The following is a 14030-nucleotide window of genomic DNA, read 5'->3' as shown; positions in this document are numbered from 1 at the left end:
TAGTGAAAATACTATTTGTATACTATTTTTGTTAATAAATTCATCCCATGTGTGTCACTGGCCTGCATTATTTTCTTTCATTCTGTTCACCATTTTCACAGGAAAGTAAGATAACATTGACCAACATACAACCAAATTTCATGTTGAGATTTGTTTGGGTTAGTACTAATCATAATAAATGATAATGTTATTTCAAATCTGTTTCAGATAAAGACGGAACCTTCTATTACAGCGCTGACTCCTGTTATCCCCAGGCTGACTCTAAGGGTTGGGGCTGGCCAGGACAAGATGTAAGTTCTTAAATGTGTTTCCAGTACAAATGTAGTGTCTAACTCTAACAAGGGTTGGAAGTCAGTTATGATTGGTCCGGTTTTTAAAATGTTTTAAGTAACTGCACCACTGCTACAACCCCCCACCACTCCTCAAAATTCTGTGAGGTTTGGAGGCTGTGCCCCGAAGATTGTGGACATTCTGCTACCCTGCTGCTCACAGAAGCTTCCAGATATTTTGTTGTCCGCAGTATCCCTTTCGCTTCTTTTACAGCTTCACCCAGTACTGCTTATTCAGTCCAATTTCACAGTGGTTCGTGGACCTCAACTAGCATTTTATTTTCTTTCAATACTTTTGCATTTGGCAGTTTCAGTCAGTTTAGCCTCATTATATATATATATATATATATATATATATATATATATATATATATATATATATATATATATATATATATTTTTTTTTTTAATTTTATTGGGTCTATACAGCTTTTCACTCAGGATGCATTTATTTATTTAACAAAATGTTTAGGCTTTATGACACTTGCATATGCATATGCCTGCTAGTACTAGCACCAACACCCAGGGTTAGAAACTCCTGCTCGCCCGAGTAAATCTGATAAGGACTAGTAAGTCAATTTTCTAACGGGGTGTAGCAGTGGTGAATAAGCATTCACAAATAATACTTGGAAAACAGTCACTCGGAACTGAAAACTCCCTTCATCTCCCCTGCAATGCCGACGCCACTTAATGACTTTTTACGTTTGTTTTCTTCCTCTGCGCGGGATGCAAAGTTTATCATTTGAATTTACTGAAACGCGTTGCATCTTTTGAAGTGTAAAATGTGGAGATTTATACTGGGTTACGACCCTGACTGAAGATGTCATTAGCAAAGGTGGCCGGTTGTACTAACGAGGTCAAACAATAGGTCACATTTTACTAAACATTTTAAGACTAATAAACAAACAGTTACAATAATGAACATTATTGTAGTATGTTGCTTAATACATAGTAACACAATATATTCATAATAAAGTTTAGTTATCTATAAACAGTAACACTTTTAAAGCTTGGGACTCACTGTAGCTTGGTGTTGTTTACATTATCGTCAGCATATTAAGTGATTGGAAGCTGAAATTACTTTTTTAAAACACACTTTTCTTATACAAATGCAGTATTGGTGAGTGATAATCAGTTTGTTTGAAAACCAGGCTTTAATCACTGATAATAGGTGCATAGGCAGTGATTCCATGAGTGCAGAACTGTTATTGTAGTGTTTAAAAAATGTTTAAATCCATTTATACAAAGTCTCCCAGCTTTCCCTCGTTTTTTCTTTTGTATTTGTTATGCTCTCATTAGTATCTAAACCTAGTAGATACAGCGTCCGTCAATTTTGGCAGATTCTACTGTACTTGCTGAAGCGGTTTTCTCCCACTGCTAATTAAAATATATATATATATATATATATATATATATATATATATATATATATATATATATATATATATATAGCCACCGAGCTAACAATTTCATCCCGAGGGTTACAGTGAAGCGTGCTGTCTTTAAATTGGGACATTTTCGTGAAGACCGCATGTGTACGCGAGTACATTAATTATTGTAGATAGTAATTCATAGCCAGCCAGCATTTTCGTAAATAGCAACACATGTAATGTACAATAAAATAAACATTTTGTTTGTGTCACCGGTCAATTTCAGGCGGAGCTTCATGGTCGGCAAGGTAACACAGCCGAGAGAATTTTTTCCTCTGTCATCCCGCCTGGTGCTGTCAGTGTCAGTTTCTCAGCACACAGTACAGTACAGAGGTGCAAACAGGTGATTGAGCGATCTGTATGGGCGTTTACAAAGGTGCTTTGTTAAAAAAAAAAAAAAAAAAAAAAAAAAAAAAAATCTAAATTTATAACAATGTTTATTTTTTAGCAAAATCAAATCTAAGCCTATTTTAGGGACCCCAACTGTTGTTGTTGATTCCAACTTGGACACATAAGGACTAGCAAGTTTCAAAAGGTACTAGTCCTTTGGACTAGTAGCACAATAGTGTTAGTTTATAACCCTGCAACACTGGAAGCCTACTGATTTTAAATCACAGTCCTTTCAGATACGTATTTTTGATATTGTGTCTTTTTTGTGTTCCCTGAAAAATGGACAAGCGTTGGAATGGGCCAAAATTAAATAATCAGATATTTCACACAAATAATCAAATGCGTTTTAACCATCACTGAAGTCAAAACTTTATAGAGTCAGGTATACGAGTGCTGACTGTACATGAAATTTCCGTTATAATAGTTTAAAACCCTTCTACCACTTCAGGATAACTGTAGAACTTCATGAGTCATGCATAGTTCAGCCTGATAAAGATGTGGTTCATGAAGTTTATCAGATATGATCCGAATGCATACACCATGATACGTGGGTGTACGTAAATTTCCAGAAGTGACAGTAGCCTTAAATACTAATCTAATCTAAACAGCACTGTTTGCAGTCATGTTTTTTACTGACTAAAATCCAGAAATGGTGTACAGTTATTTATTTGTTTTAACATTTTATTGACTTTTTATTAGTGTAAATGTTTCTTGATGGAAAACTCTGGAAAGTTCTGGTTATTTTTTTTTGCTGAAAAATTGAAATAGATCTCAATTGGTAGGTAAATCTTTAGATTAGATTATATTGTAGGTCTCTGTTCAATTTAATTGAAAAAGCACTTATCCTTAATGAATTTAGATTTTATTAGTTTAAACTAATAACAGTTTAAACATTTGAGTGTTTTTTTAAAACAATTTCTGTTATCTCTGCTGCTTGATCATAAATTTAGTTAACTTAAGTAGCTACGTAGGATTTCTTATCTGTTAAAAGCCGCATTTAAATTCCCCCTGATAAAGATCTTGGTCAGGTAGTCAGAATAGTACCAGTATGTCTAGGTCTTCCATTATAGTTAAGATGCTTGTATTCAAATTGAAAGTTTTGTTGAAAATTTCCTATATGTATGCAAATATTTTCCTAGAGGAAAGCAAAATGTTTTTGCTTAACGAGCGAAAAATGTCTGCTTCCACCTCAGAATTCAAGGCTGCCTTGATTGTCTATGCTTAACATCTACCCAATTCTTTATCATGTATAACACGAACTGGCATGTAGTTACAGTGTTCATAAATAATCTAGAAATAGGAATGTGCACAATCAAGGTGAATTACTAAATTCTTAAAGGTAATACTTCTACCTACTTTATTTTACAGATTTTCTGTGTAGAACAAATGTGCGGCCCATAATTATTATACATTTTAAATCCCAAACTGTTGAATGTAACTAATGTACACATGGTTATTTTACAATGGTATCCTCTGCATAGGCACCCAGACCTGTGTCTGATTTTTAATCTCTTATTGAGCTTATAATTGATCTTATATTCTAGCAATTTATTTCACCATGTTGCATATATGAGACACTGGGTTGTTTTATTGTTACTTGGAATATAAGTTGAGTTAATCAATAAGCGACTCAGTGATATTTAGTTTTAAAATGGATACTACACTTGTAAAGAAAATAACTGAATCATTGTTCTAGAACCACTTACTCTGAGTTAAGCCATTAAGTTTGCAGGCAGTGCAATGTTTGCACACAATAGCTGAATAATGGGGTGGTTAAACCACTGGTGTGGCCATATTCACACCAGGCCTTCCTCTAACCTTTACTCAGTATGTGTGGTCAGGGGTAGGAAGGATTGACTCTTTAGTGACTTGTCAAGCAGTGGGTATGCATTACAGGCAAAGCAACTCATGACCTGTTTTGTGCAGTCTCTATTCTGTGGCAGAGAATCAGGTAAATGGAACCTCACTGCATGCCCCTCCTACAGCACGTTTCATGAATAAGGCCAGTGTTTGTGGCGCTTAACTCACTGTGACCAGAATTGTCCAGTGCTGTAACATAAGCAGCAAGGGGCTATTATGAAGCACAGCTGTGGGAAGTGTCAGTTACTCCATTGGAGACTGGCCATTCAATAGGGAGTCCAGGAGAAGTAGTTTCAGATGGAGTGTAAAAGGAAAAGATGGCTTAGTAGTAGTGGTGCAGTCAGCACCCTAATTTTGTATTCGATTATAGTATAGACATTTACCAACAATAATCGATTCATTGACGTCTTAGTTTTCGAAATAAAAAACATTAGTTTTTTTTTTGTTTTGTTTTGTTTTTTTTAATAGAAGATCCAATAACTAAAAAAAAAGGCACAACTTGTATTCAAATTAGAACACTTCCGATTATATATATATATATATATATATATATATATATATAAAAAAGAAATACAAAGGAGTTTTTAACAACTGAAAAGAATATGCATGCGTCCGCATCAGATGTCCCTTTAACATTGTAAAAATAATAAAAAATACTATATTTTAACAGAAGCAATTTCTATGTGAACTGTGGTTGTTCATTACTGTTAACATTTTATGTTCAAAAGCAAAGCAAAACATTTGAATTCATCTCACAAATCCTATTTAACTACTAAATTCAGCTTCTTTTTATGTAATATTGCCGTATAATCTAAACACAACATGCTTTTCAACAAAAATAGGTAATCAGTAGATTATAATTACATAAAAAAAAAAAATATTGCCTTAATGTTTAATCAAGAAAACTTGAATACAATACTTCTGATTTGGCTTGTCCAACACGAGTGTAGAGGCCTAAGTGTGTATCCTAGCAATGTGCTAATCTACCATACTAGCACTAAAAGAAGCACGCACTCACACACTTAAGGTTTTGACTGCAAACCAGCAACAGGATGGAACTGGGTTCTAATTTGATGGATCATCGTTTCACCAATATGTAATCGAAGCCCTGGAAATTTAAGGACAGATGATCAATAATCAATGCATCAATTAATTGTTGCACCCCTAGTTAGTAGTAGTAAAAAAATAGCTTTGCAGAAATATGTTTAAAGAAATAAATATCTGATTTTAATGATACTGGGTAGTGATTGAACAAATTCAGATAATAGGATATTCCAAGACCATTTCTAAACAGAATAGACAAAGCAAATTGAGATACAGCTGGATTTACATGAGGAGGCTCTCTCTTGATAAACAATGAAAGTGCAGTATACTTCAGGAGACTTATATATAAGGGCGAAACCCGGTGGTCTGGCGAGTCTAGTTTTGCCCAGGCCAATCTAGTTTCACCAAGGGCTTCTGGCACTCGCCCGCGTCCAATTGGGCGAATCTAGATGTGGCCCAGAACTTGAAAATGACCACAGCGAAACCCGTTTATTTTCAACATTTTCCACTGAATTTCGTGGCTAGCCTGTGTGAGTCTAGTTTCGTCCAACGCTTCAAAATCGATGCTGGGACAATCTAGTTTTGCCTATGCCAATTAGTTTTGCATTTCTGCACTCTCTCTTGCCAGCTTCCAAGTGCGTGCTGGGGTACCTGCCTCGCCTCCACTTCTGACAACAATGTAGCGACTGTGTGCTGGGTTTCCAGCAGGGGTGCAGAAAAAGCAGGACACCAGGGCTGGTTTTAATAGTGGTTTTTATTAGCTCTCTCTCCCAAAAAGTTAAATGTCAAAAAGCCTCGCTCCTCCACACGCGCAAGCAAGTGAGAGAGTGTAAAGTGAAGGCAAACTCTCCACACACACACACACACACACACACAACAGAGAGGAATAATGGTGTTCAAATCTTCTTTTCTTTCGTCTTCATTAAAAGATAGTTAAGATTGTAACAGAGTCAATAATGCCCCTGTTATATTTCACGTATGTATTTGTCACTTGGAAGTGTTTTTTTTAATTTTTTTATTGTACACTTGATTTGATTAGTGCAGGCAAACTCGCCACACACAGGTGGGTAAAACTATCAATAACTGAGTGGAGAAGCTACTAGAAAGTGATAAATCAATTACCAAATGCTAGTTGACAATATATATATTTTTTTTAAAATGCACTAATCAAATCAAAGTGTGCAATTATAGAAAAAAAATAAAAACATACATCTCTTTCTCTCTCTCTTGTGTGTGTGCGTGTGGCGAGTTTGTCTGCGCGAGTGAGACTTTTTGACTTTTTCGGAGAGAGACCAATAAAAATAGTTTTTAGCCGCTATTAAAACCAGCCCTGGTGCCCTATAATATATATATATATATATATATATATATATATATATATATATATATATATATATATATATATATATATATATATATATATATATATATATATATAATAATGTATTGTTAATCTATTTGGCCCATATTCTAGTATCTCAAAGCATTGAGGAAGGTAGTAGGAAGTGGTTTAATTGCCCAGTGCCATGTTTATAAAATGTCTTTGTTCCTCCCAGATGCCCTCGCTTCCACCACTATTTCAGGAAGGAAGTATTATATTCACTCTAATGTCTTTGTAAAAGCTTTTATGTAGAGACCTGAAAGTGCTGTTTCATCTACTATCCTCATGATTTAAGTATTCAGTAGATATTTTCAGTGGCTGCAGTTTCTCGCATATAAAAAAAAAAGGTTGTGAAATTTGTAGTTTTCTGATAATTAAACATACATAAGTAATAGGGATGTAAATATCGTTTTATAAAAAATCTATTTTAAAGTATTTGATTTCTGTCGGTTAACCGTTTAACTGTAGTTACACCGTCACACTATAAATACCCTTTAAATAAATACCCTTTCCACACATATTTACTCTTTGTCATGCATTGACATTTGTTTACCAAACATAAAAAGAGGCAGCTTAGAGCACAAATCCCCTTTAATTGCATCACGATTGTATCACATTGACGATGTGTGTACCAGTACACCTTTCTACGTTTCTAGTTTCTCCTTCATATTAATTTCAATCCACTAAAGGGGACACTGGTTTCACATAAAATAAAACACCATTTATACACGTTACCATCCCATAAACTTAGCGTAGCAGTCAACAATTCATTTTTCAAGACTCTTGAATCCATGCTATGAATCAATTTTAAAAGCAAGTACGTGAGACAAGATTTTTTTTCGTTGCATGAAATATCAACAGATAAACTGCAACTATAACAAACTGCTGAACTAAAAGATCTTAGTTTAAAAAAATAAAAATAAAAAATAACAATTAAGCCACTGTACTCAACAAAGTTGAACGAAAATGTCATCTGTTATCACAGAGCAGCGGTTCTCAAACTTCGCTGCACTGTGACCCCCTAGCAATAAAAATGACTCTTTATGAATATTTTGCAACCAACATTTAAAAAAAAAAAAAAATTACAAATGCTTCTAGGCTGCCACGGTTTACACAATCGTACCACCAGGACAGCTGCTTGATCCAGCTTTCGATTTTGTCAGTGAGAGAAAAGATAAATGTATCTCGTCCTTGGAGTGATGTGTTAAGAATATTGAAACCATCAAAATTATCTGCCAGGTAAGCATGCAAAGCAAGCCATTTAGTAGTTGCTTATCAGGTTCTTTTTTTACTTCTGGTCGGGTCATTGTTGTCGGCACTTCAGTTACTGCAGGGCCACTCGATTCCCCTTCATTACTCTCGTTTCCAACACTTTTCTACAGAAAACTGTCAATTATTTGATATTTATAAAGCAACTTTTTGAACTCACTTCACAAAGTAATGTAAAAAGTGGCAATCAATAATAATAATACATTATCGTACCTGTTTCTTAAACAAAAATGTTTTTATTTTTATTTTGCAGGTATTTGACATATAACTTCATTTTGACTGCTCCATTTTTATACTCCTCCCTTTTCTATTTTGACGCCAGCTGCTGCTTCTGCGTACGAACACCGGAAATCGACAGCTTGAGACTATTTTGATAGATGAGTTTTCAGTCGACTAATCATGCCTAACCTGACGTCATATGTTGCCAAATAAAAAAAAAGTTCCAGGCAGAGGAGTTACAGCGTTCAGAGGCAGTGCGTAAAGAGCACATGTTTTGTTGGATATTTACTTTTAAAGTACAAAATGCCGGACACATTTTATCAATTTGTATATAAGTTAACTTATGTAAAAACGGTATGCATTTATTGATCGGTTAACCATTTAACCTATTACATTTCTAATAAGTAATATACTTTTTAAAATGTTAGAATTTACACTAAATGTTTGTTTAATCTGTTAACTGTAAGAGAGACATTCCATCTGTGGACTGAGGTTTGATTTGCTAGTATTTGGTCATTCGGTATCCTAACAGATTTCTGTTTTGTTTGAAAAGCCTGTACTGCTGAAAAAAAATTGAGAGTGCATTTTGATTTATGCAGTTAAGTCCAGTACAGGGGTTGTTTTGAGGTTTAGTAAGTAGACCAGCTGACTTTATTCCAGGAGGTCATGGGTTCACATTCTGAACAGGGTACCCTTCCTGGACATGCGCTTATCTATCAAACTCAATTATTGTATGTGGGTGGTTCTTTACTGCTGGCATTGAAGACAATCCAATCAACAAAGGTCAGACATTTAAACTATTGTGACAAAATAGTCAATTGCTAATTGGATGGTCTTATCCAGAGTAAACCTAAGCCAAAAACTAGAAAATTGTGATTTAATGTGATTTTTGTTATGTTTGTTTGTTATGTCCTGCAGTGGCCTTGTGCCCCGCGTGAAGTCAGCGACTTGAGTCGCTCCTTCCCAGGGATCAAGCAACATAAGTCGGCTGACTTTGTGCTCTCCCCCCAGGCTGCATAGCTCCGGCTGGAGTTAAATTAAAGTCTCGTTTTTAATTACAATATGTTTATTTTGTAAACTGTAATTGTTGTATTACTGTTTTCTGTGGAGAAATCATTTTCTCCTGTTGTATTTTTTGTGGGTTTTTTTTTTTTACAGAAATATGTGCACAGCTGCTGGTTCAGCAGCGCTGCGCTGGACCAAGATATGCGATTCAGTTGAGATTGCTTGCAGTCTCATCCACAGTATCTTGCTGCCGTTTGGTGACTGCTTTTGAATCACCATTTCGAAGGCTATCCGTACCTCTAACAAGTAGGCTTCACTCAGTCTTATGTTGGTACTGACTGAGTGGTTTTGCCAGTGGCTAGTACAGGTGGGCATCCCTGTGCATTGCTACCAATGTTAACTACCAAGGTCACCGACCCGGTGCTACAGTCACCGCGCGGCTACTGAACCGACCCGGTGCCGTCCCGGTTCCTACCCAATGCTAAAGTCACCGACCCGGTACCGTCCTGGTTCCGACCCACTACCAGCCGGTGCTTATGCCCCCAGTCTGGTACCAAACCGATCTACCTTCAGTCTTGACCCGCCTAGTTGCGGTCTATAAGCAGATTGAGGCAGCACCTGTACATTTGTATAAACTGTACACTGCATTGCTTGCTCTTTGCATCATGCCTAGGTTTTATCCCTATGAGACATGCAAGGCCAGTCTGCCTGTTGAGGACAAGCACTGCAGATGTGCCTCCTGCATGGAGCCAGAGCATGCCAAGGAGGCACTGACGAACCACAGTTCTGTGAGTTTTGTGCATCTTTCTCCAAGCACACGCTTGAGAAACGTGTCTCCCGCAGCTCTACAGAGCGCTTTGCGTCCCTCACACCTGCACAGTGCTCTTCCCCATCACCCTCTGGAAGAGAGGTGGCTGCGTCCTCACCACACGCAGGAATCCACGAAGGGGCTGATGCGCCTGCTTCCCAAGCGAACACCTCTAGTGCGCAAACCAGCGGCAAAACTGGCGCCCAAGGCACAGTTTAGACCTGGTTTTCACATGTCTACTGAAACGCTAACGCTGTTAATGGTTTGTTAAATCGCTACATTTGTATTTAAATGAGGACACTCCCCAAATTCAGCCATGACAAGAGCTGATGCTAACTTGCCAAGTGGGCACAAAAACACATGTTGCTAAATCACATAGGTGGTCAAAGTCTGTTTGCCCACATGTGCGCCTGATTCTGGTGCACTAACTGTCCGCAGAAGTGTTTTGTGATTGCCTTAGGGGTTTGTGAACGTTGCTAAATAGGGCCCTAAATATTGTCGATCCTCAAAACCCTGGCTTTGGAACTAGTGTTAAGGGCAGCTTTCGAGTCGACCCTTAAAACACAGGCATAAAGTTCTCCCTCAATTACTCAGTTACCCTAGATACTTATTACTGGGGTACGAATGGTAACGCACAAGGCAGCCTCAGCTTAGCCTTGTAGCGTTCCGGTCGTTCAGCAATCTTGCCCTTGCTACGGCTTGGGTATACTGACCCATTCGGTAGTGGTTACGTTTTGTACTTGAAAGGGAACGTTAGGTTATTATTATAACCCTGGTTCCCTGAAATAGAACAGTAACCATTAACCTTCAAGTTCACTACGTCCATGATTGCAGCAGGCTTGAAGGAAAAATAACAGGCTTGGCGAGCAGCTTTGATATATCTTATTCAGGTTTCTGTGTCCTTAGGCGGTAAATACCCATTTGGTAATGGTTACATTTCTATTTCAGGGAACCAGGGTTATGATAATACCTAATGTTTTATTTTTATTTTTATTTTTTCACCTACAGTGTCATTAGCAAAGTGGTTTCTACCCCAGAGGCTAAGACCCCAGTTCCTAAGACTCCAGTTCCTAAGACCCCTGTCCCTGTCAGTCGTCCCAAGACCCCACCACCACCCCCACCCCCTGTCCTGGCTCAACTTCACACTGCTACCCCTCCTGCTTTGGCCCTCCAACCACCCCCACCACCACCCCCAGCAGCTGCATCCCTAGCTGCAGTGCCACCCCCCTTACCTGCAGTGCCAGCAGCAGGATCCTCCAAAACACCTGTCAGGAGTGTGGTGACAGAAACAGTCAGTACCTACGTGGTGAGTATCGCATCTACAGTGACCTTGCATGTTTTTTTTCTTTTGAATTTTCACACATTGGAGAAAGCCATAGAGCATATCTCACCTATAAACGGGTTCCAAATGTAAAGTCACTAAATCTGTTTGTGATAACCTTTTTTTAGTTAGATTTTATATCATAAGTTATATTTAGGGATTGTTACTGACAAAAAAAAGAGAGAAATGGAAGAAAAACATGATTTAAGATTAATTCTCTACAGATGTCATGGAGTGAATTCTAAAGAAGACTTCATAATGCTAATATTCTTAACAAAATACAGGACTGTGTCTGTGGCATAAAAGCCAGTAAATTATATTACATGGTTACATACTGTGTACCTACTTTGTGTCAAAATTCAGTATCCTACCCAGAGATTTATTGAACTATTCTATAATTAAACAATAGTTTATCATACAGGTTTGCATTAGTTTATGTGTTGTTGTTTTTCCCATGCCTATATTGTATTTTCAGTAGCAGATTTTCCATATAATTTTTTCTGTTTATGGTTTACTTATTTACTTACTTGCCAACATAGTCGAAGCTAACAAAAAATAAAATGTATTCTCCAATGCAAGATCCGGGATGAATGGGGTAATCAGATCTGGATCTGCCCTGGCTGTAACAAGGCTGATGACGGTAGCCCAATGATTGGCTGTGATGGCTGCGATGACTGGTATCACTGGTATGAGTTCTCATTCTTTTTTTCTGTCATTATGGTGACAATAACAAACCAGTTAGTCTGTTTAAAAATCCTAATACAAGGTCATTAAATTTGACTGGGAATGCTTAATTAAACAAGGCCTTTTCAATATAGGGCAGCAGTGTGGAGTAGTGGTTAGGGCTCTGGACTCTTGACCGGAGGGTCGTGGGTTCAATCCAAGGTGGGGGACACTGTTGCTGTACCCTTGAGCAAGGTACTTTACCTAGATTGCTCCAGTAAAAACCCATCTGTTTAAATGGGTAATTGTATGTAAAAATAATGTGATATCTTGTAACAATTGTAAGTCGCCCTGAATAAGGGCGTCTGCTAATAAATAAATAATAATAATGTGAACACTTTGACAAGTTTAAACATTCCAGAAACTACATTGATTAATTTGCAATAAAAATCTATAACACAAACCCAGGTTTATTACTGAAAATACATGGGGTAATAAATTAATAAGCTGCAATACATTCAAAAGGATGAGCTATAATAGTGTCATGTACTGTTTTTAAGGTGCCTCTTAGTTTGGTGGCCCTAAAATGGAACCCTGTAGGACACCCAGCCCGGTACATGATGAAGGTTTGATAAAGTGGATAACCTGTTAGGAAAATCGGTCTATAATTCACTCACTAAGAACAAATGACTGTTAAGAAAAGAAAAAAAGACAACCAGTACTGACTGAGAAACCATTATAGAAACTCATGATTCACCAAATGTGTGTGTTAGGATCTGTCAAATCATGTGCTCTTGAAATGAAAGATGGCCTTTTTGAAAGGGATAGAGTGCCATATTTCCATGATTTAATTAAGAGATCAGTGAAAGACAGGATCAGATTGCGTTGTAGTTGGTTGGAGATGAGGGTGTGTGTCCTTCTTGCCCTTCTTGCTCATCTTGCTCATCAAGCAAGAAAAGAAAAACAAATGACACAGAGACCTTCTGTGGACTCTACAAATATGTTTATCAAAAGAATGTCCTTACTTGTCAGCCCCTTCTCAAAAGTTACTGCTTTTTTGTTTTGTATATTTTAACCGAGATAACTTTTTTTTTCTCTTCAGGCCTTGTGTTTCGATCACAGCAGCTCCCCCAGAAGAAGTTCAATGGTATTGTCCTAAATGTGCCAACAAGAAAAAAGACAAAAAACACAAGAAGAGGAAGCACAAAGCACATTGAATTCCTTGTAAAGAACTGTGTTTGTAAGAGTCTCTGAGCCACTTCATCCCCTGTCGAACCTGACTTGGACTCCATAGTGTTGATCTCTTTTGGCTGTATTCCATAGAGCACTGCAGCGCATTGAAGGGTAGTAGCTCTGTGAAAACACTGAATTGTCCTTGATTAATACTTACTCTACACAAAAGTAGCACACCCAGTAAGTTTGTTTATGTATTGTTTTTTTTGTTTTGTTTTTTTTTGCAGGAAAAAAATGTAAAAATAATATATATATATATATTATAATTTTATATTATTATATTATTTTATATATATATATATATATATATATATATATATATATATATATATATATATATATATATATATATATATATATATATATGAATGACATGCTCTTCAAATAGGGCCGTTATGTTTTAATTTAACATCAGCTACTTCATCTATTAAGCCACTTATTTTGGCTTTGTATGACAACTCTGCAGATATTATGTAAAATGTATACATTTTCAAAAGTTGAATACTCCAGAAATAGGAATGGATCTCCTGGATAAAATCAAGCAGCACATTTTAAACCAGTTGTTTATTTCACAAGGCATTCCTTGTGAAATAACCGGTGAGTGACTAATCTATGGGGGGAAAAAAACTTCCTACTTTAAAAAGGATGTTCTGGACCCTTTTTTAATTGCTATTATATATATATATATATATATATATATATATATATATATATATATATATATATATATATATATATATAGTTGCAACAAATGTTAATAGTAATGTAATCTGTAATTTTTTATATATATATATATATATATATATATATATATATATATATATATTATACTCTAGACCCAAGTTTGATCTGTTTTAATTTTTTTTTTATTAATTTTTTTTCATATGTTCATTTTTATTAGTGAAACGTCAGATGATTTTGTGTAATTATTGTATATTTTTTTAAATGAAAGTTTGTACTGTTTATTTTTTGCTCTATGGATTCTCCTTATTGTAGTTATGCTTGTAATGTATTTTATTTGCTTGACTTTTCCTATTAAAGATGTAATCCCCCCTCTAATAAGAATCCACAGACTGCA

At 36.3% G+C, this 14030-nt stretch overlaps 1 protein-coding gene across 1 annotated transcript in view; it reads left to right on the top strand.

Annotated features, from left to right (window-relative positions):
- The window catches only part of LOC117414459 (transcription initiation factor TFIID subunit 3-like), a 70107-nt gene extending 56887 nt beyond the window's left edge, over window positions 1-13220 (top strand). Inside the window, exons 4-7 of the mRNA XM_034024213.3 lie at window positions 208-290; window positions 10744-11041; window positions 11636-11742; window positions 12822-13220. Of these exons, the coding sequence (XP_033880104.2) occupies window positions 208-290; window positions 10744-11041; window positions 11636-11742; window positions 12822-12936 (603 nt within the window). The 3' untranslated portion in view covers window positions 12937-13220. The remainder of the gene's footprint in view (window positions 1-207; window positions 291-10743; window positions 11042-11635; window positions 11743-12821) is intronic.
- The last annotated feature ends 810 nt before the right edge of the window (window positions 13221-14030 follow it).

Source organism: Acipenser ruthenus, chromosome 7 (assembly GCF_902713425.1).
Source record: "Acipenser ruthenus chromosome 7, fAciRut3.2 maternal haplotype, whole genome shotgun sequence".
Classification (NCBI taxonomy): domain Eukaryota; kingdom Metazoa; phylum Chordata; class Actinopteri; order Acipenseriformes; family Acipenseridae; genus Acipenser; species Acipenser ruthenus.
The sequence above is the reverse complement of the archived record's forward strand: the minus strand, read 5'-3'. Positions and strand labels throughout refer to the sequence as shown.